At 33.1% G+C, this 22,433-nt stretch overlaps 1 protein-coding gene across 4 annotated transcripts in view; it reads right to left on the bottom strand.

Annotated features, from left to right (window-relative positions):
• The window catches only part of CNKSR2 (connector enhancer of kinase suppressor of Ras 2), a 162,936-nt gene that overhangs the window by 60,466 nt on the left and 80,037 nt on the right, over positions 1-22,433 (bottom strand). The window contains exons 9-12 of one of the 4 annotated variants that reach the window (XM_063305167.1): positions 17,632-17,778; positions 6,743-6,876; positions 4,510-4,721; positions 97-186 (exon numbers count right to left, since the gene is read on the bottom strand). In XM_063305167.1, coding sequence (XP_063161237.1) covers positions 97-186; positions 4,510-4,721; positions 6,743-6,876; positions 17,632-17,778 — 583 coding nt within the window. The remainder of the gene's footprint in view (positions 1-96; positions 187-4,509; positions 4,722-6,742; positions 6,877-17,631; positions 17,779-22,433) is intronic. The other 3 variants (XM_063305168.1, XM_063305169.1, XM_063305170.1) reach the window with 3 other exon arrangements.

Genomic DNA, 22,433 nt, shown 5'->3' with positions numbered 1-22,433 from the left:
AAAGTATGTACTTAAAGAGACTCTATTTTGGAGTGAGATGGTTCCTAATAAATAACCAAACAATGCTATGGATAATTTGTGACTGAGGTTACTTACCTCTCCTGCTATCTCTTTTTGTTTTGCTAGGTTCTTCATAATCCCCTACCCAGTTATATTCTACTGGCATAGATATAGGCCTTAGCTTCCCTGCAACAATATAAATCAGATTGCTTTGACTTCCACATACTTGTGAAAAATGTGCAGACTTAGGATTTAACTAAATTTTATTCAAGCACATGCATAAAATTTGATGTGATTTAATGTCATCAGATGGGTATTTTTACAAATATTTTACATAGAAGGACAAAAAATCTCCTCAATATAATAGATATATTAATTGTTCTAAATCATAAATGTTGCTTTTCATAACTTTCATATGTAACACATTTCCATGGAACATGGCCATATATACATATCAGAATGAATTAGTACAATACTATGGATGCAAAATATGTTGTCTAACCAATCTAACAGTATAGAGTGAAAAGAATTTGAACCCTGCATTTAATCTTTTGCTTAGTGTAACATTAAATATATATTCAAATTCTAAGGGGGACAAATTGCAAAAATAACTTTGATACTTTGTCCAGTTTTCTCTATTGTTCCAGTCTTATTTCATTCAACATTTCCCTCCACTAATACAAAAATTAATCAAACCAAACCAATAAAGAAAACAAGCACATAGAAGAAATATTTTTCTTATCATACCTTTCTAGGAAATGTCTCATCTTTTTCAGTGGCCTGCTCATTTTTTTATACTAATTACCTCTGTACTGAAAGTTAACACACGAAATTCTTTTGATATAACATATAGTATATATGCAAGAGATACAGGAACAAGATTTCCAATTTTATAAAATTAAGTGGTTTTTTTCATCTTTTTGAAATTCCTACCTCTATGGAATAAATCCTTTTCTCCTTAACAAATATAATAAAATGTAGTGCTTAATAGGAATGACTTTAATTAGTACCCTAAAGTACTAATCATGTGTTTCCCACCATAAATTACTGTTTTTTAAGTTGTAATCATACCAAGTGCATTTATCATACTTTAATGTAAATGATTCAACCTTTTCAAAAAGGATTAAATCATTAGTAAGAAATGGGTAATATTAGAGCTGATAATTAAAGATGGAAGTGGAATACCGGGCAACAGTTTAGAACTTAAGAAAACATAGCTGAAATTGGATGCTTCAACCTTTTATAGATGTTTTATATTAAATTCAAATTTACCCATCTTTAAGGTAAAAAAGGTAAAGGCTCCTGTTTAGTCATGTCTGACATTAGTGGGTGGTGCTCATCTCCATTTCATGGCCGAAGAGCCAGCGTCCGAAGACACTTCTGCAGTCACGTGGCCAGCATGACAGTCATGGAACGCTGTTACCTTCCTGCCAAAGCAGTACCTATTTATCTACTTGCATTTGCATGTTTTCAAATTGCTAGGTTGACAAGAGCTGGGGCAAGTGCAGGAGTTCACTGTCACGTCGTGCTTGGGTCTCAAACCACCAAACTTGCAACCTTCTGGTCAACAAGCCTGACATCTTAACTGCTGAGCCCCCACGCCCCCACATCTTTAAGGTAGACCAACTGAAAAATGGGATTTCAATTAGATATTAACTTAAGTCCCATTGATTTGAATGAGTCTACTCCTAGATGGACTATGTCAGGTACAGTATCTTGGTTGTATCCAATGGTTTTACATACTTAGATAGGAGTTTCTACTGCTTGTGAAATCCCCATTTTCCCCAGTACAAATTGCCAGTATTTTAATTCTGCTTTCGTAAGCCATACACAAACTGTTTAATTTATGGCTTAATCAGTGTGGGCACTGCTGTAGTTCCAAATCACAAAGCTCAACATAAGGGTATATTTATTTATTTGCCTCAATTCTGCTTATTTTCCCACTAGTTCTTAAATATAGGTGCAAATGATATGTTTTCCACTAGTTACTACAGTTTATAAAATAAAGTTGAAGGATCATATAGTGCAGTCAACAATTATAAGATTTCTTTGCGAAGAACATAAATAAAAACCATCACAATGATTTATTTTTCAGTGTTAAAACAGACAAATGGTCAGATAATCCAACAGTTCTGAACTCTGTTTCTATAGACACACATTTTTATATTTAAAAATAAAGACAAAATTAATGAGCCTAAACTTTTACTGAAATAGTATATAAATAAATAACTTACTGTTAATAACAAATAGAGACTTAAAAGTTAACTACAGAAGTCAAGCATTTTGTAAGCAAATTCAAGAGAATTTATATTACAAGACAGCCAATTCTCTATACACATTATAGTTTGGTATGACACACCAACCTGATGCTATTATTACAAATCCTGGCATAGTTATAAATATCAAATTAAATATCCTGAAATTAAGTTACCAAATTTGTAAACAGTAAATAGTGTGAGAAAGCTAGTTTGGTGCTTTGGTTAAGGCACCAGGCTAGGAATCTGGAGACTGTGAGTTCCAGTCTCACCTTAGGCACAAAGCCAGCTGGTGACTTTGGGCCAGTCTCTCTCAGCCCTAGGAAGGAGGCAATGGCAAACCACTTCCAAAAATCTTGCCAAGAAAACTGCAGGGACTAGTCCAGGCAGTTGCCAGAAATCAACACTGACTTGAAGACACCTAAATAAATAAATAATAAAACTATCCAGGATGTTCCAATCTAAAATGTATTATTATTTATTTGGCTGGTGAACACCATAGGATTAATTACTTCAGGAATTGATGATGTTTATTGTCATGGATGACTTTAAAAAAATGATATGTTGATAGAGAGAGTTTTATAGGATGGTAATCAGATCCTCTTGTCTAATGGGACCAAATCTGGTTGTGGTGCAAGGAGCCAGCAAAAGGAAGACCAAGTGAAAAAATTGTCTGGATCTGACTTGAGATTGTGAAGAAAAATATATCCCCTATGGGAGATAAAGTTGGGAAGCAATTCAAAATGCTATTAATTGGTCTATTATAGGTCTCCCACAGTTCTGCTTCCTGTCATGTAACCCAGGGTGGAGTTTATGAAGACTGCCCTGTGCTTTCCAACACAAACACACAGACATGCATGAGAGAAGAACAGAAACACTCAGTACTTATGAGCAGAGATACTCAGTACTTATGTACTCACCCTGACTGGACACAGACATACCAAGGAACACATATGCTACCACCCTGATTAATACACAACATGTAACTTCTTTACACAGAAGAAAATGCAAACATCTCCTATGGCCACTGCTGCTAGCAGGGTTGGAAAAAAAATTTCAGAAGCTAAGCTTTGCATATTTTCCCCACCATAATAATGTTTTTATTATGACATTATTGATACCATTTTGGTTCTCTGTTCTTGTCTATTTATGCTACTCTTTTCTATAGCAAAATCCTATACATATAAACTAGGAACTACATGCAGCTGATATTAATGTGGTTTACTCTTATCTGTGGTTGAGATTGTAGCATTCATTTTTGAATTTTAAAGTTTTTAAGGTTTTTAAAATTATATTATTATTGTTTACTGTGCTTCCTTACTGTGTTGTATTTTTTTTCTGCCATATGGATTTCTGAAGTAATTAAGATAATTGCAAGAAACAGAATCTCATTTATAGGAGCAGAATCATTCCTTCTGCTAGCAAAGTATGCAAATAATGCACCCACATATAAGCAAGAAGTCTCTGTATGCTTGAGGATTTAGCAAATTTTCCACTCCCTTTTTAGACTGATTCAGTTTGCTTTTACATCTGCTTTTGGTACAGAAACTGTCCTGATGACCCCACTAGAAGATAAGAATTTGGAGATGGACAGCGGCAGTGGTATTTGAATTGTTTTTCTGTATCTTTTAGTGGCATGAATATTTATGTGCATAATAGGATTGAGGAGCTGAGGATTCAAAATAGCATTAAGGTATTTAAAATTTCAGAAGCAAAACAGTTGGTTTGAATCATTCAATGGGCCTTTATGTTTTTTCCCATTTAGTATGAATCTACCTGTTTTCATCTCTGTTTGTGCAACAAATGTTTGCAAATTAACTCAAAAATTAAGAAAGTCCAGAGTTAGTCTGAAGTTGAAGTGACTGCTTACAGCTAATTATAATATTCCAGTTTTAATTTATCGAATTAAAGAATGCACTTTGCACAAATGAAAGTGGAACCTTATGCAAATTAATATTGCTCAAATATCCATCAACTTTCATTTACTTTCCTCCTTATCTTCCTGCCAACCCAAAGCTGCCAAGGATGAACAATCCTAGGTCAATTCAGAAGGTTTCAAAAACTGTCTGCTGCAGGTAGATTTAACTGATTAGATTTAACGAAGTACAAAAGATAAATCATGTGAGGCATAATAATAACAAAAGTCATGGTAATTTAACTCTTATAGGTATAAACAAATTTTATATACAGTATTTGGGATTGGAAATATATACATAGAGACAAATCTAGAAAAGAGTAGCTTTTAAATAAATACCATATGTTGGTGTGCTTTCTCTTCTTCCAGAACTACTTGTTCTTCCTTTTTCATATTCATAACAATACAAAATGGCATCTTCTTCAACAACATTAAAACGCTTTCGATATTCTTGGTCAAGAAATGAATTTGGAGATTCAGATCCTTTATGTACTGGCTTTCCCACTAGGTGTCTTCCAATGTCATCACATGGAAGGTTTCCCTTCTCATCTCTGTAAGGAAACATATTTTTAGATGCCTAAGGAATGAAAATTATTGTTATTACTTATGCTATGCTATATTATTACAAACTTATTGCACATATTCTCATTAACTCCCATTAAATATTTCAGTAATTCCTATTTCTCCTGGTATTAAAGTTGTTTACTGCAAGCAGAATCAATGTAGTTAGGAGATGAACTTAAAAGTTTTAAGATCCACTGAAAAGCAAATAATTTTGCTTAGCCTTATTCTTACAGGGCTTATAGCAAGTATGTGGAAGGATTATACAATTTATGTTGTGGTGAGAATCAAATAGGGCTTTTTGATTCATTTAACAAGGAATATCCAGAAACGGTTGCATGTATACAATGAGGAACCTATTGTCTTTGGAACCTGAATATGCAGCATACTATTATCAATAATATCAGACCCTTATATGAACTTAGATTTGTACACCTGGATTCATGTCCCTTCTAGCAACATGTGTCTTACAGATTCACATCTAAGAGGATTAGTATTTCCATTTGTTCTTTCATTCCTTCATTCATTACTCTGTATTTTGTGTTTCTAACCGTATACATCAAATCCTGATGTAGTAGTAATATCCAGAAGATGCTTGAAGTACTTTCAGTTGTGAAAGTAACAAAGCTAGCAGGTCACAATCTTGAATGAATGAATTTGTAGCACACATACTTCTTCTGACTTCCGTGGTGGAAGGGCAGGTTATACAACAGAATCATGTTCTTGTCTGTAGATTGTGTATCCTGAAATTAAGAGCTGCTGTTGTAAATGTTTCTCCAGGTAAAACAAAATATTTTTATGACAACTGCAATTCCCTCTCCCCCTTTTTTACAAGGCTGTTTTTGGTGGTCATATTATGGTTTGTGTTTTGCTTTATCTTCAAACTAATTAAAAATGCTTAAGCATTTTTAAATGACACTTGTAACTTCAGTTCAAAGATTATAATACAGAACTTGCAACACTGAACAGGCATTTGTATTTAGCACAGAATCCAATGACTAAATGCAGATTTTCCAATTGCAACGAAGAGCAGTAGCATTATTTTTTTAAAATAAGGACCCTAATGTTTTTTTATTAACTAGTGTATAAATTTGTCCTAAGAGTTAATCTTTGAACATTTTTTCTGCTAATAGCAGAAATAAATAAAATAAAATAATTTTCCTGCTTTTTCAGTTTCAGTTCCACATAAGTGTATTGAAAGTTTTTTTAACAGGTGATTTAGCATTTTTTTTCATATGGGTTTTCAAGGTAGAAAGCCAATTCATATTCAGTCGCAACAAATTGAAAGAAGGCAATGTGCATTCTGAGTTCACAAATGTATCAATTTACTGATATAACTTGTCCAAAACCAAGTGCCAAAATATAAAAAAGAATTCAGGGTCTTTTCAAACAAAAATAGTGATTGTATCCAATAATGAGGATAAACTCATATGTTTTCATTGGTGGTTTTGGTATCTTTTTTCCTTTTTTGCTGATGTTTGCCGATAAAAATGGAGAAACCAGCACCACAAACATACATATGAGGCCCCTTCTTTAAAGTACAAGAAATCACTTAACATTTGGAATATACAGAGCTACAAAATGGGTGGAGCCACTATACTGTAAAGTACATGTGGCTAAGGGTGGGTTTTGGGGGGAGTTTGGAAAGCAGTTGCTTGCTTTTTTAATTGCCTATTTTCAGGCTTAAACTATAGTTCTTATCTGTTTCTCTCCTTAACACAGAGGAAAATGGCAGTGGTTCTGGTAAATGCAGACTGCCCATCACTGTCCTGGTGTTAGTATCTTTTCCTGAATACATAGACAGTTTGAGATTCTGTGTGTGGGGATATGTGGGTTTTGGGCACTGAATGATCAATGAACTGTTAACACCTTTCTTCTTTTATTTATATACTGCCATGATTACAATGCAGTAGTAACAGTTTCACATCATTTTTTTCCCCTAGACATGGATCACTGCACATTCTTATACCACTGAGTAAAATTAAGAGTATGATCAATTGTGATAATTCACCTGGGAATATAAGGCTCTGCTGGAGGTGGTGGTATGTAGAGGTCCTGGAGGGCTGAGCTGTCTCTTTTAGTAGGTGTGCTGACAGTACTGGATGGTGTCGCAACACTGCTTGTAGGACTTCTAGATACAAGTGGCTGGTTAAAAAAAGTAAAATGATTTAAATTCATATCTGGTTGTCTTTTTATTGTTTTTATGTTACAATAGATTAAGCATATATAGTCTATGAACTGAAAAAGGTGATGTTAATAAGTTGAGAAATATCAGATTCAGCTCAACTGTGGAATATATTGGTGACTTCACAATATTGTACACATTTGAACTGCTGTCATTCTCCATTTATATATTGCAGATTTCCTGTACTGTAGCATATGCATTTCATCCTTTAAAATTGAGTCTAATATAATGTGAGCAGAACATTTTCTCTGTACACATTCCCAACATGACATATTTTGATTTTCAGCTTAATATAAGTCATACAAATTATATTTTTGGCAGATTTACCCAGCAATTCTCCTCAAATTTCACTTCTTTAATTATTACCATATTTAACTCCTATAATCTGCTCGGCTGGCTAAACTACTGAAGTGCTTGGTTTTGGGGAAAATGTTATTATTCCCAGCTGTTATAATACACAATATCATTTTTAGGGCAATTATTTTGTTATATGTAAGCACTTATCAGTTTCATGATTGCCAGATATTCATGTAATCAGAGGAGACTTTTAGGAAATATTTCTTGGGATTTTCTGAACGACTTTATACAAATACAAGAAGGAACACAAGAGAACACAAATATTTCATTTTGGGAACTATCAGTAGAAGAATCATGAACCCAGCTTTCAGAAATAGAAAGCATAGGTAAACGTAAACTAGGCTTCATCAACTTATGGTTCTCAAAATGTATTGACTTTGGGCTACAACTCCCATAATTCCCCAGTGATTTAGCCTCATAAAGCTTGGTAAAGCTTATATTGTAAGAACTAAGAAAAATCATTTGTGGCAGGCTACTGTGATTTCCCATAAAGAAAAATCAGGTCTCATTCTCCAAATATTATTATTATACTTTTGCAGCTGATATACTGGTTGTCCAAGGCTTAAAGTATAATCCAAAGACTAAAGTTTAATCCAAAGATTAAAGTATAAAATCTGCCTTATCTTTCAGGATAGGCTTGAGTACAGTATAGTGAAATGTAATGTAATGGAGACAGACACAAAAAATGGAATAGATATACATCAATATGAACATTAAAATGTACATCAGGAATCTAAAGAAGAAAATACAGCTTCCATACTATACTTAATTTGATTACAGAGAGAAATATTTCAAATACTTCCTAAAATATGCTATTCTATACTCCAGACAAGTAAATATAAATCAGCAGTAAAAGATTTTGTTCTGATGAATAGGAAGAGAGAAAAATCTCAAGCAAAAAGTATTGAATTCTTCACTCTTAAACATCTTCACTGGAGAGTAAACAGCAGACACAGAATATTATTTGTTACATAGAAATGATTTTCATTAAATAGAAGAGGGAAATTTATTGATGTGCTTCTGTGTTAAGGTTGAAAGCACTTTAAGATACATCAGCAAAACATGGAGTAAAAAATTAGCCTAAATTTGTGAATTATTTGATAATTATTGTAATAATTTTAATATACTTGCTGTGAATTTCATTTGTTTTTATCTTCATTAATTTCTATAACATACAAAATTTCATAAGCATTTGAGCAACCTTTTTAGAAAGACTTCAGGTTAGGAGAAGATTCTTTTCAACAGCCAGAGTTTATAGTTTAAGGCATGCACATCTAAATGCTCTGTTTCATTAATTTAGAAAGGATATGGATCTGACATGAAGGCAGGTATCATGCAAATTACCAACCCAAATAACTAACCCCAGAGACTAATCCAAAATGTTTTGGATTGATGGGTCTAAACTAACTAATCTGGTTAATTGTATCTTCTGTACTAGGACACAAGAGGTACTAGAGGTTGGGCTTCTGCCTAATTCCACTTCTGAGATAATTATGTCCTAAAGCAGTTCCATGAACACTCAGATTTCTTTCTTTTTCATGACCCCCGTTTTCCAACAGTCATAATTTGATTTAAAAAGGGGGGACAGAAAGAGATGGGGTAGATGAAGGCTCTCAACCTTGATGTCAATAGTGTTTACCTTGATCATCTCATTGTCAATTTTACCCGGTTGCAGAGAGTCTGGGTGGTAAGGCAAAATCGCATAGCCTTTGAGCTTCTTCTGTAGCAACTCAGATGACTCAAAGTGCCCCCCCACACACAGACCTGTTCACTGGGCTACTAGCAATTGTATATAGTCAGTGATTAGGATTAAGATTAGAGTCACAGTTTTAGACATTCTGCCTCAAGCAATTAAAAAGGTTTAAAAGCTAAGTCAATTATTCACATGGGGCTTATAAACTAATTAGAATTTACAACTAACAAAGCATTTATTTTACTTGAACCATATACCAATCCCAGTTAATAAAGGAGCAGCATTATATTAGGCTAATTTAATTATTTGAACATTTTCAATCTTAGCCCATAGTATGATCACTGCAATAATCAAAATAGGAGTATATCAAAGCTGAAACCAGTTTATCACCACCAGAAAGAGCTGAAACTACAATTATCAGACTAGGCAGGGAAAAGGTGGTCTTATACCATCTGAGCCTCTAATAACAATGATGTATCCAGGAACAACCCCCAAACTGAGCACTGATCCCTTTGGGCACATCAGAGACAGAGGAATTGCCCTTCAACATTATTTCCATCTTGTCTGAATTAACCTTACATTTTTGGCCTGCCTCTAGAAACATTCACTGCCTTACCTGGTGACAGAAAGGGGAGGTAAAACTGGTAGTCATCTACATATTGATGACTCTGCAACTCACATCCCCAGATAATCTTTCTCAGCAGTGTTAAATAGCATGAGAGATTAAAATAAGACCTGAGAATTCCCATGATGGTTGCCATATAGCAGAGCAGTAGTTGCCCAGCACTACTTTCTGAAAATGGCTACTGAAGAAAGAACAGAATAACTATACAATGCCAAGGCCTCTCAAACTGTACAACTTTTCAAATAATAATACCTGATTTTACAGCTTCTCAACTTTGCCATAGCATCCTAGTATACTGACAAATACTGTAGACACAAACGCTAAATAGTAGTAAATATCCTAATGATGTAATATTATTTAATGTAACATTAGGACTTCATTGTATTGATAAAATAAACAATGCTTACCCAGAAGAAGCTAGAAGAAAATATCATACACACACTCACACAAGATATACACAATATCAATATAACCCATTCAATAATACTACAATTTTATATTGGAAACAGACTGACAGTTGCTAGGAAAACTGCATGCTTTCCCATAGTTTAGCTTTGATATATGCCTTGATTTGATGAATGTGGTAATAATATTGGTAAGAGCGATAAATCGTGTGCCTTTATTTAAATAATAATTTATGTGGCAGGGCAGATTTATTCCCTACTATTTTTCATTTCATTTGCATCACCTCAATAATGTGTATCCCTGTTCGCAGGAATATTTGTTGTGGACATAAGGTAATTTGTATGCTAGGCAATATATTACATAAGTATATAACGCAGTCGCATTTAAGAAAACAAATATTTCGGAAAATTACATTTCTACTTCTTAATGATGAAAAAGCATTACACATAAGTTATTAAACTTATTTTATAAAGGTATTTCCAGAAGATATTTTGGGATTGATTACCATGAAGCCACCAGCCCCAGAACGTTTTTCGTTTGTTTGTTTATTAATCTGTATTAAATTGTATATTATTATTATTAACAGTTATATGCTGCCTGATTCCCATAAAATATTATCAATTTTTGGATATTGCACATTACCTAGAGTCCTAGTCAATTGCAGTGATAGTTGAATCATTTAATAAGCAAATAAATAAATAAAACTGAAATATAACTTTATAAAATCCTGTTTAACTTTGTGTCTATTCTTTTTGGGATACAATTAAGAAACAGAGAGATAAGATGTTTAATGTTTGTAAGAATACAAACATAGAAAATTCTCTGTTTCTGCATAATTAACTACACAATTTCATAGATTAAAAAAAAATCTTATTCCATTTTAGCACACTTGTTCTTACAATCCTAAACTGCTATTGCTTCTCAACTTTTGACTAAGATCAAGTGAAAGAAATGGGATAGCTCCGATAGTCTCCTGTAGAATGAATGAAACTACACCTACATGCAAAGGTACAGAGCAAAACAGAACTTAGGAAGGATACTACATTTTCACAGGAGTCATTCCTACCACAAGAATAACATAATGTTATACATTTAAAGAAATAGAGCATTGTTAAAACATTTTCATTCAAGTGATCAGCCAGCCCTGTATATCTGCTCCCTTTTTCACTCCCTAACTTGCCATGAGAGAAGGTTTCAGACAACTCTATAGCTAATCATGACACATTTCCAGTATTGTATGATCCAGCTAAGAACATATATTTCATATACAAAGATATGCAGCCTAAGGTGTATTACTCAGTTCTCATGTCCATAGAAGTTATAGGCTGTCTGGCTGTCTGGCTAGTATTCAGCATATATGGCTGCCCATCTATCCAAGAAACTCTGGGTGGCAAAGAAGATAATAACAAAGAATTCTATTAAATGAACAAAAAACCCCAAACAAATAAAACCCCATCGAGGTTCAGTAAAACCAGAAAACCACTAATCACATAAACACACATAGCCTCCATGTTAGCATCCTGACACTAACATCTGAGCCCAGTAGCTTTATGAAGATAAAAGCCCTTTCACCCAAACAGCCAAAATATGAAAACAGTTTTCCCAAACAAGCTGAGTAACTCATTTTGAACATACAAAGGCATGGAAAACATTGGTAACTTAACTTGCTGTAGTAGAAAAGTATGTAAAACGTCAACAATCTTTACTGAACAAAGTATATCAATGCTTTTTATACAGGGAACACAGATTAAGTATATGTATGGGTCACAAAAAGCACATATAGATATGTACCCAGTGGCAAGGTGCACTTGCATGTCCTTCTATCGACAGGTTACGTTATTTATTTATTATTAAAGATATAACTCCATTCTTTCATATTAGCACTTTCATCAAAAGTCACAGGAAATAAAATAGAATCCCCTGGAATCAAAAATCAAAAAGTCCATGTAATCCTTCAGCACAACCTTCTCTAATTTGTTCTTCAGACAGAAACACAATATCTAACTCAGCATTATTTAATAACTTTTTGAAATGGATAAGATGACTGTTGCTGACAGTTCCAAAAGAACTAGAATGTACTTTGCTATTTCTACTTTTGCAGATGGGAATTTCTTTGGATAATCAATATATGAACGGTGAAGTACTGTAGATGTTAAGGTACAGTTGATTCGTTAAGATACAGTTGATATAATTGATGGTTACTCAATTAGTATTATTCAAGCCCAGGAAAATCTTATTTGTAAATAGATTGTGTATTGGTGACTGGAGAAGTTCTTACAGTTCTTAGAGGCCAAACGGGAATTATCAGCAATGGACTTGCAATCATAATTTTCAAGTCAGCCGTGATTATGTATTCTCTAAAAGAAACAATCCTAGAACAAGATTATCATACCTTTCATTATAAAAAAGACAAACAATGTTTAATAATGATTATGTTTAATATATACTGATTAGAATGGAACTTAGATGATAGAATGCTAACTCATGTGGTATGGGTGTGTCCTACTACTTCCATATTTTGATCCGAAATTCATAGGCTTGTGTTATGGAACAGCTGAGTCTGTAGGATGGCAGACTAGGGATCTCAATTCTCCTAGAATATCATGTTTTCACATCCTGGCCCTACCTCTTGTTTTGGATTAATATGTTAATGATTTTCACTGTGTGTGAGAGAAATAAGACTCTATCATCCTGCTATATCTCCGGTCATTAAAAAATTAAAAATGCAAAAGTTGAAATAACATCAATAATCCTACCTCTTGACTATATAGCATATTAGCATGTGACTGGAAATTTTAGCTAGCCCCCCCCTTCTTGAGAGATAGAGCAATTCCACCAAAAATAAACAAAATCACACTTTATTTTTAAAAAGAGATAAAATATAAACCTTTTAAAAATGTTAAACTTTAAAATGCATACATTCAACATTACATAGTTGCTTTCATTAGGATCAACAACTAAACCAAAAATCCACATGAAATATAAATAAATGTTCCAGATAGACTACAAAATAGTGCTGATCTGGAATGAATGATTCTTTCTCCCTGCGGGATGGGAAATAAATAAAATACAGTTTTCAGAAGCCTATCAGAAGATTATAAATAAAATTAATATTTTGTTGCTCAGACTGAAGACTGGAATGAAAGCCTGAGAACATACAGTAAGTTTTCCTAATTTGTACATTAAGCATTAAACTTGAGTTAGCAATATGCAGGGGAAATAAAAAAAGAAACATTCTAATGGAAATCTTGGCTGTAATGTATATTTTTTTCTACAGAAACAACATATTTTTCTTGAAGCAGAAAGCCCTTACTCCTTTTACCTGGAAATCTGAATTTTGAGAGAGCAATGTTGAACTCCTCTACGTCTCAATCCACAAGTTCTCCTTCAATTTCCTCCCCCACTTCTGCCTTTCTATTTTTAAAAGATTCAGGGAGAGGTGGAGTATATCTGTGTCGTATGTTACAAAGAGACTCCTTGTGCAAATGTGGATTGACAGTTTGTCATTCACAACGGAGTAATTGCTCCATATTAAAAGCTCTTGACCCCACATTTACAACTTAGGAAAACATCAAAAGTCCTGGATATTTCAAATCTGGGAGGAAGAGTATCCAAAAGAATTATTATGCAACTGAAGAGATAAATCCATAATTTATTTATAACAATGAATTGCTAGTATGTTCTTTGTCAACATTTGAGTATTTTTCAAGAGAAGGGGGTCTTTTTAATAAAATAAATGTCTGTTTTTTTGTTTATATGAAGTTTATATTGTCATTCTCTCAAATTAAGCCATTTGGTTTGTTGACATTTGTAAGTACTGACCTTAATATTTTCATTTTTATTATTACTGTGTTGTTATATAATATATATTTTATTAATCTAAAACTATATGGATAGTGCAGGAAATAATAGGCTTCATTTTTCTATCCACATTATCCATTATCAGTCTGACGCAATTTAAACGCACCAATAAAACAGGGCTAGACCGCAGTCTTTTTACATTCCTAACCTGAATTATAAAATCATTACCATCACCTTACAGTGGGTAGAAATGACTTTAGTTTCAAATGTTTAGCAAACATATCTTATGAGCCTCTGAAAATTCAGTCACATAACTTTTGTTAGCTAAATTGGAGAAGGCACGGAATATGGATGAAGAAGTTTAGTTCTGTGAATGCTTGATGAAGATAATACACTTGTAATTGTTTTTCAGGTTTGCATACTTTTTTCTTTTTGTCTATGATCTAAACCAAACTAATCTTCTACTTCAAAGTCCACCAACTCCTGCTAAAGAAATATTTTTTACTGTTATGTCTTCACTAAGCATGGAATTGCAACCACATTCCTCTTGATGCTACTACTCCTAATGTGGCAATAGCCCATCATAGTGCACCCACAGAACAGGCCTGCTCGTTAAATGACAAAATTTCAATAAATACATATTGGTAGAGAATATGAAATAAAATTGTCCACAATAATATAGAAGGTGAGAAAAGTTTACATTTTCAAAACTTAAGGAAATGCCGTAAATTTAAAAGCAGGACAGAACACAAATTTATCAAAAATAATTTCAGATATTCAGATTATTCACATTATTTAATTGCAAATGTGTAGCAAAACACTATGTACAGATCATATGAAATATGTATAAATATGAAATGAAGTAGCAGATTGAGGCTCTGTACATAAACTATAGGTAAAAGCAAAAGTATGATTATGGATAAACAGCTAACATCAAAACCTCTATTTGGCCATTTAAGGCTTCATTATACAGAGAATTCTTATTCAGGACTCTTTTTTTTCTCTTTAAACATTATACTCCCTTGAAATAATATTACACATATTACCATATGAATTATTTTCTTTAACGTAAGAGTAGTTCTCAAAAGGCAAGTTGTCCCCTGAGCCACAGCTTTTTCATTAATTTCTATCAGCAGGTCTGTTTGAATTCTCAGATCCTGTCACAGGTGAAAACCACTTCTACACAAAAGAGAAATATTGAGACTGGGAAGTGAATGTATGTTAAAAATCTACATCTTGATATGAAAGGAAAACTGTTTAAAACACAATAATTTTAAGGCTATAAATTTGTGAAAAATGATTGCAACTGCAGTTTATTTGACAAAGAGAAAACAATAAGCAATGATTGCCTGAACAAAAAAAAAAGGACAATTATATCCCTGAAAACCAAGTGTAACAATAATTGTTTTAAGAAAAACCTTGCATTCCTTCTGCAATTTCAGTTTTAACAAATTAAGGCTATAGTGAATATTTTAAGATGGAAATCCTAGGAACTCATATCAACAGAACATTAAGTATTAGGGATGTGACATCATAATGCTCCAGATATTTCCAGAAGTAAAATGTAACTACTAATAATTGGCAGCTGAAATCTAACCTTATTTAGTTGTTTATGAAATTTATCTGACTACCTGAAACTAGCTGGACTCTAAGTACCTTACCAAATTTATTAAAAGTTATGAAAATGAAATCAAATGATTAAAGTAATAACAAGAATATCAGCTAAGATTTATTAACTTGTGAGAAGTGGCATTGCTAGTACAGTTAAAGAACTGTATTAAAGAACATGGAAGAACATGTTTTAATTTGCTTTCAGAAGGCCATGAGACATGGAGGCTGCATTACTTTTCTTTAGGTTTGTAGTGGCCATATTAACATTTATAAGAAGTTTGAAATAGCATTTTTTTTAAAAAAAAATTATAATTGCTATTCATAGCTAAACAACTGGAAATATTTGTAGAGTTTTAGAAACACAAAGTATAGTTATATTATAAAAGAAGTATGTCTTCCTCATGCTGTCTTGTGTTAAACAACTAAGATTATGATTATCCAGCCAGAGTAGCAACTAAAATATTTTATATAGTCTTTTAAAAACAACTGTTTTAATGCCATTATTTATATAGGTTTTTTTTAATCCATTCAATCGTGTCTGATTCTTGGTGAATGCCTGAACAAGTCCCTGCAGTTTTCTTGGCAAGGTTTTTCAAGTTTGCCATTGCCTCCTTCCTAGGGCTAAGTGAGAGTGACTGGTCCAAAGTCACACAGCCAGCTTTCATGCCTGAGGCAGGACTAGAACTCATGGTCTCCTGGTTTCTAGCCTAATGCTTAACCACTAGACCAAACTGGCTGTCTACATATGTATAATTGTCTTATTTTAGGATCATCTTTCAATTCTTGATTGTTCTTATTTTTCCTTTTGTGCATTCTTCTGGCTCCTCTAGGAGGAAGAGCAGTATAACAGCAAGAACAACATAATGTACATAATTAGTCTTGTTTATATGAATAGTATAATGGCCTAAATATTGATCTTCTCATAACTGCTTTCAGGGATTATATAGGAGAATCACAAATATTTATTTATTTTGCTTACATATAAAAGTACTTGTTAAGGTCTAAAATAAATCTCCACTGCCCCATCCCACAGGGTCCAATGGAGAGGAAGAGAGAGCAAGTGATGTAGTAGCAAGTATTGTGATATTGCTACAGAACTTGTCTCCTCGAATGCAAAGACTTAAGAGTAGGAGTTGCTTTATGACATCATGCATGCCATCATTCTGACATAATCTCAGTTTGGTGCATACCCTCCTTCTCTCAACTTCTAGCCTCTCAGTCTCAATGTACACTATTTGAATATAAAATCTACCTAATCTCAGAATTAAGGATGTTCTGCAATATTACCAAATAATTGTATTAATCAACAAAACTCTGTCTTTCCAATTTTCCATACAAAGCCAGGAACACTTTTCTTCTTCATTCATTCAAATGCATTAAATAAGGTTGAGGGTAAAGTATTCTGAGGGAGGACTATGACATAAATATTATGTAACAGAATCTGTTATTATTGAAATTGCCATTTATTTATTTATAAATTAAGTAGCAAAGTTTACACACTGAAAACATGGACTAAAGTATAGAAAAGAAACTTACTATAATCCCTACAGAAAACACTGTAGCTAATACTAGGACTTTTTAAAATGCAATTTAAATTTAAATTTAAAATGCCTAGGAGCTCCAAGCTTCCTTCTAGTGATATACAAAGTATTTAAAATCATTTCAAGCTCAAAATAATCCATTTCAAGTTCAAGCACAGAACACTCCCAGAATGTTTAGAGCAGCATCAGAACACTTCCAGCAAAATTGGAACAACTCATCGTGAACTCAAACAATTTCAAATTTGGTTTGCACCCCCTGACTTCCTTCTGTCCTGCAAAGTATCACTTGATCACTAAACAGAGGTGGGAGATCCACAGTTCAAAAAAGCAGGACCCAAGCATGTGATTAGTATTTTATTTTTACTGAGTCAGGGCCACAAATTATTTATGGTTTAATACTGCATATAATTTTATGCATTTTAAAAAGGATATGTAGAGTTCAATGAAACAGGAGATATATACATTTGAAATTGAGGAATAAAATATTACCTCAATTTTGCAAGCTATGGATTTAATGTTAATTTAAGATAGCAAATAAATCTGCAGATATCATTTCACAAAGCATTTTCAAAGCATACAAGATTAAATCCACATATGCTGCTGAAATGAAGCACAATAAAGCAGCACTGAGATAATCTACAGCTAAAATGATGGTGTATGATTTATGATTAAGCATCATTACCTGCAGAGCAAGGGGCTTCCATCTCATATTTTTCAGTAAAGCTGGTGCTGAGGTAAGCATGCTCTGAGGTCGCTTTTTCAAAGTTAAGATAACACCACTCGGATCCTCTCGTAGTGCATTCACCAAATTTTTCAACTGCCACCCCACCTGGTAACCAGCAAAATTATCACAATAAAGTTGAGATAAATTATTCACAGTGTAATCTTCCCCTTTTAATAAGATTAGTAAAATCATTAGTTTTTGCAGACTAATTTTAAAATTTCACAGTTGACATCACTAAAGCATGCTTGTTTAAAATCAGTATTATTGGAATGCATTAGAATGGATTATCTGATATTTAAATTTAGAGAATGAATATATCGCTGCTGCAAACTGGGGGATTTATTCTTATTTTTATGTGGTATTTCAATTTTTTTTAATCTACTCAATCATGTCTGATTCTCAGAGACTACTTAGACAAGTCCCTGCAGTTTTCTTGGCAAGGTTTGTCAGAAGTGGTTTGCCATTACCTCTTTCCTAGGGCTGAGAGAAAGTGACTGGCCCAAGGTCACCCAGCTCGCTTTGTGCCTAAGGTGGGACTAGAACTCAGGATCTCCTGGTTTCTAGCCCCATGCCTTAACCACTACACCAAACTGGCTCTCTGTTATTTCAATAATTAGCTCAAAACTAGTTAGAGTTGAACAATGGAACACTGCCAAAAAGGTTAGGGCTAAAAATAAATAACTATCACCCTACAACTTAGCTAGCATTATTTTAGCTGCACATTCACATTTAATTATACTCTTAAATTAACCATGTTATCAATCCACCATTTCAGTGGGCATTAATGTTATAAAATAAATCATAAAAGTATTGTTCTTTCAGACTGATCAAAAATCAAAGAAAAAACAAAAATAATTCTGACCTTGAAAAGCCTGTGTTTTTGTAATGAAAATCTAAATTTCAAGTTGTTCAAAATTTATTAATAAATGCATACATATCAATTACTTAATCTTGATTATGCCAAATCTTGATTATGCCAAATATTATGCCAAATATACAGATACAATATGAAAGTACAGATTTGCTAGAATTCATGGTAACTTTACAACAGCATCTAAGGCAGATAAGGTTAGAACAAATGTTTTCCGAAAAAATACATTGATATGAAGCTGCTAACACTCCCGGAACCATTCATATGAAGATATAACAAAAGAGTGATATGTGTTGGATGGTCTTTGACATACATATGACACACATATTCTGGGCTGGTTTTCTAATTGTTTCCTGCACTGTAAACAAAGATAATTGTTGGGACAAAAGTACTGAGCTAAATTTGCTATGAGATTTCAGAGACTCCAGACATAAAAATGCACTTGATTTTTTGAAGTGGCAGGAATTACTGATTTAGTGCTAAAATACCACTAGATAAGAAATGTAGGGTAGATAATTCTATCTTTCCTCTTTTAATGCATTTACAAGTGGACAGTTTAAAAAATGAACCAAGATAACTATGAAAAATTCTGCCTTGAAGTATCAAGGAATAAGCACACTGAATTTGGAAAAGCTTATTTAATTCATTTTCCTTTACATACTGAAAACCCATCTTTAAAAGTAACAGCAACAATGGCTGTCACAGTAATAGACCCACTGATATAATACTTGTTTTATTTGTCACTAAAAAAAGCACCTCATTATTTATATGTATAGGGAATGTTCTTTTAAATAATACAAAATATATTAATTTGCTTCCCCATCTTCAAAGTTGCTGCCAACAGTACACTCCTGACATGTAAAATTTACTATATAAGAAATACATGAACAGCTTCTCTAACTTTTACCCATACCAATAGCGCTTTAGGAGATGACTAGACAAGGCAATGCATTTGCCCTTAGTTTCTACTTCAGCTTGCTGAAGTTAATACAAAATAACTTTTTAAACTTACTCAACTGGAATTTCAAAAGGTGATGGTAAAATCAGAGAAATAGCTATTGTGGATCACTCATACTGTTTCCTACAGGATCCCTATAGTGAATGAACGTATATTCTTGAAAACTGTGGAATAGAGAACTGTATCCTAATATAAATCTGTACTTTCAGCACAGGGAAACCTTGAACACTGTTTCCTACTAATACTAAACATTAACAAACATTCTTAGGGTTAGTACAGGTATATGTGTGTGTGTGTGTGTGTGTGTGTTTGTGTGTGTACACAAACACACACACACACACACATATATATATATATATATGCTTTTTCACCATTCAAGGTTTGTTCATTCAATATTATTATTAATAATAAAAATTGAATTATTCCTTCAATAACCACAATTATTATACGGAGTATACTTGTGCAGGTGATGTAAGCAACTTACTTGTAAGAAATTTAAACAGATTAGACTTACTGTGTGGTAAAATAAAACATTCAAATTTTTTCAGTAATATAACCCAAATTGTGGCAGAATTATTGTTGTGAGCTGCCTAGAGTCATTGAGAGTCAGGCAGCATACAAATTTAATTAATTAATTAATAATGAATGAAAAAAACATGGTAAATACTTATTTCTTTAGCAAAATTAGGGAGTCGGTTAAGGCTCAAAGCTAGAAATGAGGAGACTGTGACTTCCAGTCCTGCCTCAGGCCTGAAAGCCGGCTGGGTGACCTTGGGCCAGTCACGCTCTCTCAGCCCAAATCACCTCACAGGGTTGTTGTTGTAGGAAAAATAGGAGGAGGACAGAGTAATAGGGATGTTCCCTGCCTTGAATTATTTATAAAAATTATTAACGGCAGAATTTTAAAAAAAAATCTTTAAAAAATTTATTCTGCTTATTCTAGCTATTTTGTGAGTCAGAAAAGAAACAGGAATCTGATTTCAAAGTTTCTTCTAATTTCTATGATATTACTAGACCATGCTGGTCTACAACTGTAATAAAGATTTGATTTGATTACTAGGCATTGCCAATATGTTTTCAAACTTAAGCCTTAAGAATTAGACTTCTTTTAATAAATCAAAATGGACATTTAACACTTTGAATATAATATCTAAGGAATATGATTCAATGGAGGCAAATGCATTGATTGCCTTATTAATTTTGTAGAGCAAGCATTTTGTGCTTTCATATTTTGAAATACCTTGCCTTGCATATCCTTATACCCTTTTTGGCTTCTCCTGAAATCTTATATGAAGATTCTGCCCAAGTACAGTCAAACTGTTTATTTATAAACAATCATCACTTTTTTTCTTATGTCTTTTCTCATTAATTCCTTGTCTGGTTCAATATATGACTTCGGATTTCACTCACCATTACTTAAAGATATTTTATGTTAGTGTATGATTTCTTCTACAAGAATACTGTTTGGATTGTCCTATTGATTTCAAAATAAACATATTTAAAACAGTTGGTAAAAATAACCATAGTTCTACTTGTTTCTTAGCTCCTTTGATGTTTGAATAAGTCTGTATCACTATTAATAGAGAATACAGAAAGAAATGCATGCATATGGATTTAAGTCACTATGATGGAATTGCTAGACATTATTAATAGACGACAAGCATTATGACTTGATTTTCTTAAAACCCTAACCATTAATTTACCCACATCTTTTGACTAGGAACCAAAATAAAGGGAGTCAATGCATATAGTAATGGGATAGTGATCTAAACAATAGTAGCACTGTTGAATATCTAGACAAAAATTCCTAACCTGGTGTCCTTCATATATGTTGGACTATTACAGCTTCTAGAATTCCAGAAAGCTTGGCTTATAGATTAGATTATATCAGGTCACATTATTTATTTAATATTGACTACTCACTGAAGCCTCATACATTTTTCCTTATCATTTTTACTGACTCATCTCAGGTAAAGTTGCTAGATATCTAGCATCTGGGACATGCAACTTTGGGTTTAACATTTATCTATTCTCCCTGACTCTCCTCAAAAACTGGAGTCAGTTTAACTAGCAGTTTTAAGGGTCAAAAGTTCCAATGTAAATCCAACCCAAATTGAAATAGATTTCTGCTAATAGCCAGAGTTAAGAGGAGTTTGTTGCCAAAGGTAGAAATTTCTGACAAAACTTCACAGTAACAAGCAAATACAGTGAGAACAGCTACAGCACAATTAAGTTGAAGCACAAATACAATAATGGACTATTACGGAGAGTTACTCAGGTGGCACCTTAAGTACAAGAAGCCAGTCTCGGTCTCTGCCAGAGCATGTTAGCTCCAAGCTACTCCCAAATAGGCCTTCCTGTGCCAGATCCTTTTCTATAGCTCATCATCCTCTGCCTCCCTGTTCTCTGACTCTACACAGAAACAGCAGTCTTATCATGACTGGGTGTTTGAGACTTGAGTTGGTCAAACAGTTGGTCCTGATGTCATCTTACTACTGCTGCTAAAACCAAAATATTCTCAATCTCCTTTTTATTTGTGCACTGAGTCAAAAACAATTGAGTTCACTTCAAAAAATATTAGCCTTTTTATTTTGAAATAACTACGCAAGAAGGTAAATTCCAGAAATGATCAGTTTCTCCTTCAATTATTTTTAAATCAAATAAATAATCACTATTAAAATAATAGTCAAATAAATGAGAATATATTTATTTTAGTGAGATCCTGCAAAAACACTACAAAATGATATAAACTGAAGTAACTGATGGAAGGGATTATCAAACTTAATGATCTGAAGTCTTTAGACGAGTAAGTTCTCATTTTAAAGATTTCATCAAAACCATCTGATTTTAACAAAGTACTCAATTTGCAACATTAAAAGGCAATTTTGTGAATATATTCTAATAGAAAAGATGCTCTACTAGAATTTTGAC

Source organism: Candoia aspera, chromosome 5, assembly GCF_035149785.1.
Source record: "Candoia aspera isolate rCanAsp1 chromosome 5, rCanAsp1.hap2, whole genome shotgun sequence".
Taxonomy (NCBI): domain Eukaryota; kingdom Metazoa; phylum Chordata; class Lepidosauria; order Squamata; family Boidae; genus Candoia; species Candoia aspera.
The sequence above is the reverse complement of the archived record's forward strand: the minus strand, read 5'-3'. Positions and strand labels throughout refer to the sequence as shown.